Source organism: Lipotes vexillifer, unplaced genomic scaffold (genome assembly GCF_000442215.2).
Source record: "Lipotes vexillifer unplaced genomic scaffold, Lipotes_vexillifer_v1.1 scaffold657, whole genome shotgun sequence".
Lineage (NCBI taxonomy): Eukaryota > Metazoa > Chordata > Mammalia > Artiodactyla > Lipotidae > Lipotes > Lipotes vexillifer.
The window spans coordinates 853,951-858,288 of record NW_006774518.1 but is presented as its reverse complement, the minus strand read 5'-3'; the positions used below and the strand labels follow the sequence as shown (position 1 = coordinate 858,288).

General features: G+C 59.5%; 1 protein-coding gene across 1 annotated transcript in view; it reads right to left on the bottom strand.

Annotated features, from left to right (window-relative positions):
• Positions 1-4,338, bottom strand: part of GABBR1 (gamma-aminobutyric acid type B receptor subunit 1) — a 27,945-nt gene that overhangs the window by 20,274 nt on the left and 3,333 nt on the right. The window contains exons 4-5 of the mRNA XM_007449227.1: positions 4,149-4,169; positions 2,509-2,669 (exon numbers count right to left, since the gene is read on the bottom strand). Coding sequence (XP_007449289.1) covers positions 2,509-2,669; positions 4,149-4,169 — 182 coding nt within the window. The remainder of the gene's footprint in view (positions 1-2,508; positions 2,670-4,148; positions 4,170-4,338) is intronic.

Sequence of the window (4,338 nt, the reverse complement as noted above, 5' to 3'; positions counted from 1 at the left end):
GGGCAAGAAAGGGAAGCCAGTGGGGAGCCAGGGCAGAGGGGACAGAAAGGAGACAGAGGGGACTGGGGAGGGTGATATGGGGGTGGGGGGCAAGCAGAGGGAAATAAAGAAGGCCCCCTAGGGCCTGCTCGCTTCCCACTGAGGCCTGACATTTGGGACACGGTGGGAAGTTGGAGAAGGGGAGCCAGGGGAGGCTGGCCCAAAGAACCAGCTCCCTGCTGCCCGCCCACCCTCACCCCTGCTAAGGGCAGCGCTCAGTGTCTGCTCCACTGCGTGTTTGGAAGGTTCTGCATCCCTCCCACTTGGGCATCTTTGTGTATCTTTACCATTCTCACGTCCCACCTTCCCGCATCTATCACTCCAGATCCTGCCCCCAGCTTCTCCCAAGGGCCCTCTGTGGCCCTCTCTTTCTTGTCTGAAGAGAAGGTTAATAGAAACAATGAGGACAGATAAGAACACATAAGATACAGGCAAACAGGGCAATGTACGCTACTCCAGTGTCTCTCTTTCTGTCTCCTCATTCCTTCCCGACCTTCTCTTACACCCCTTTCCCCTTCCACGCCCTATTCATCACCGCACATCCCTATTCATCACCGCACATCCCTTGCGCCGCGTGATTCTCACCCCCTCTCCAATAGACTTCCTCCACTGCTGCTGCTCTAGCAAGGAGCAAGGATCCGGATTTGCAGGCAGGAAAGAAACGACACTTTCCAGTTTGTCTGCCTTTCCATCTCCCCCTCGCTGCCTCTGCTATTTTCTCTTCCAGCCCCCCTTCTCTTGGGTCCCCATCTGCTCCCCAACACCTTCAGGGAATCACCTGTCATGGTGCATGAATTTGAGCTCACATCCAGGGCTCCCCTAGCTCCCTTCCATCCCCTGTTCTAAAGCCTGCACCCATCCCTCCCTGTCCCTCTCCCCATACTCCCCCCAACCCCCATAGCCAGTTACCTCTCTTGCTCTCCTAAGCTTGACTCCTCCACGGGATCTGACCCTCTTTCTCTTCCTGCCTCTCCTACCCTAACTAATTCTTTTCCTGTGCCCTGCAGCCCTTCCTATAGGCATCCTGGGGTTAGCTTCATGGGCTTTTGACTGGAAAAAGTGCAGATCCTTGGGACTCATCCCTGACCAAGGATTTAGAACCTGTATTTTTAACAAACTCCTCTGGGGATGCTTAGGTACACTGAAGTTTGAGAATCACTGTAAAAGCATCAGAAGGGACTCAAAGTTCCCTAAGAGTCCTTGTGCCGTCTTCTCCCCAAGCGCCCTATCTTCAACCCCACTTCTGCCCCCTCCTTCCTCACATACCTATATCTAGGTGTAGATTGCTGTTCTAAAGAACTAATATAAATCCTCAGTCCACCCCAGGTGTTAGATCACCAAGGGCTCCCCTCTATACTCTTTCACTCTCCCCCAATCCCTTAAGTCTCTAGGGCCTCCTATGAGAGAAGATAGATTTGAGGTCCCAAATCGCCTTCCTTCCGTGTGCCACATCCTTCCCCCATACTCCCAGTCATTCATGTAGGGGACAGGGGTGGGAAAGGAATCTTGCAGGACTATCCCTTACTACCCCTGGACCCAAATTTTCTTACTTTCCCCCCTCTCCCTCTTCCCCACCCCCCTAACCCTACATCCCATTTCCCTTCTCACATCTCAGAGGCCACAGTGCTGCAGGGAAGATACTTAGGAGCCGAGTTCCACACGATGCCCCAGGGTCTCTCCCCAGGGTCTCTCGCTCTCCCCAGCCCTCCTCCTGATCCCCCTTCCCCACTGCCATTCTTTCCTGTTCTCTCTCTCTTCCTTGTGCCCCAACTCTTCACCATCCCCATGCTCTGCAGGGGCTCCTGTGTGGACCTGTAATCCCATTATTTTCCTAGTGCCTCTGCCCATCCCTTGACCATTAGCCTTCCCCAACCACAATATGCCATATAGTCCCACAATCCAGGAATCTGCGACAGGGTTGGGGATGAAGGGATGAGAAAGGGTCAGGTAGGGACCACAGCTACCTTGCTGTTTGCTGTGATAAATAAACTAGAGCACTCAAGTCCCTCCAAATTTTGCTCATTGGGTCCCTATTCCTTCCAGCTCCGACCTGCTGCCAAGATTTACCTTGTTACCATGGTAAATGTAAACCCCAGATCCAGCTCCCGCCTCATTCCCTCCATCCCCCAACCCATCCCAGGGTTAGTTTACTCTCTGGAGGAACTGGATCAGCTCATACCCTAAACCCATCCCCAGTTTCTCCAACCACCCCCCACCCCGGCACTTCCAAGGGTCTCCGGGAGCAGAAGGGTCAGCCTTGCAGCGTGATTAACCACCTTGAACCCCTAGACCCTCATCTTGAACCTCCAGCCCTTGAGACTCTCCCCGAGCTCGCGCACCCCCAGCCTATCTTCTGCTAGTCACACATGGGAGGGGTCTGCCTGGCAACCCCAGGAGCGACTCACGCTAAGGTACATGCAGCTGGCCCCCTGCCCCCCACCTCCCACCCACTCCCATGTCCGGGGCTACCTTGCTGTCGTGGTGGATGAGCTTGAGCTCATAGTCCGGCAGGATGTCCCTGCGGCTGTTCACGTCCTCCAGCGCCATCTCCACCGCGGGCTGGCAGGCCTGGCCTCCCGGCCAGCCCCCGCTCATGGGAAACAGCGCCCCGATGTACACCGCGCGCCGTTCTGAGGAGGGGTGCGGGGGGACCCGCGGGTGAGGCCGCGGGAGATGAGGGGAGTGGGAGGCCCATACCGGAGCCACCCCCGCCGCCATCACCACCAGGAGCGGCAGTGGCCACCCCAGCCGGGGAGACGGGAGCCCCGGACCCATGGCAGGGGGCGGGGGTGGCTGCTGGGGGAGGAGGAGGAGCTCAGGGGGGACACTTCTCCCGGGGAGGGCTGCTGAGGGGATGTCGGGGAAGCGCCTCCATCCCTGGTTTTGTGCGGAGGAGGGGGATAGGGCCTCGGGGAAGCAGGGGAGGTTGGCTTCGTACGGCCCCCACGGCTCTAGCTCCCGCCACCGCCACCGCCACCGCGGACTCTCTTCGCGGACTGACTGACCGACCGAGGGGAGGAGGAGGAGGGAGATGCAGGGCTGGGAGGGGGCTCTGACGTCAAGGGCGGCGCGCGGCAGCCGGGGTGGGGGGGCAGAGTTAGGGAGGGAGGAAGCGGGCGGGGATGGAGGCGAGCGCCGCTGTGGGAACCACAGTGTGAGAGAAGGGGAGGAGAGGGAGGATTCGACCCCTAGGGTGAAGGAGATGGGCGAGGAAGGGAAGGATCCCGCCTAAGGGAACATTAGTGGAGGAGGAACGGGGCGAAGGGGCGTGCCCGGAGGGCGGGGAGGGCGGAGGGAGCCGCGGGAGGCTGAAGCCGTGAGGGGCGAGCGATGGAGAAGGGGAGGACGAGAGTGGGACGCGAGAGAAAAGGGGCTGGCGCCTAAGCGTCTTAATGGGGGTGTGAATAGCTGGGGTGAAGGACTGAGGGTGCTGAGAGAGAGGGCGATGGGAAAGGTTTTGGAGAGAGAGGGATAGCTGGGTGGGGAAGAGGGAGGGCCGTGGTACAGGGGGAGATGATGGGGGTAGAGGAAGGGAACACGGGGCTCGGTGGACAGAGGCTGAGAAAGGGTGGAGGGAGAAGGAACTGAGATAAAAGAGAAGGGGAAGGGCGTAGGGAAGGAAAGGATGTGGGGAGGAGCTGAAGGAGGGAGAGTGAGGCCTGGCAATGGGTGAGATGGCTGGGCCAGGCTGATGGAGTCAGCAGGTGAAATCCTAGGAAGAGGGCAGGCAGGGAAAGGTTCCAGAGAAGGTCGGAAGGAGCCCCACAGGGGAGGACGAGGTGGAAGCTCCGGGTCTCCCAGCACTCTGCCGCCCCCTGCTGGGGCTCTGCCATTAGGCAGAAGCGGAGTCTGGGAGGAGACGGAGCCGAGGGGCTTGCAGCCAAGCGGGGAGATGGGAGGGACCGCAGCCTCGCAGAAAACCGGGACTGGAGGCTGGAAACAGGCAGGGAAAGAAAGGGCCAGCCGCGTACTGGGGTGGGTGGGGGAAGGTGCGGGAGGAATGGGAAGGATGAGAACTCATAGCCTAGGGGCAGAATCCCTGGGGGTGGAGGGTGAAGAGTGAAGGGTAAGGGGATTGCAGTGCACGCGATGAGGGTTTCCGATCTCACCTGAGTGTGGCGTTCGATTCACTGGCAGCAGGAAAGACGGGGATCAGAGAAGAGTTACCAGTGGTGCCCAGCTTCCCAGGCCTGATCCCCAGCCCCCTCCCACACCTGTCCATGCCGAAGAAGACCGGGGGTGGGGGGGGGGGGGCAGAAGCCTGCGTTTCTGAGGGGGGGGGGCCTGGGGAAAGAGGAG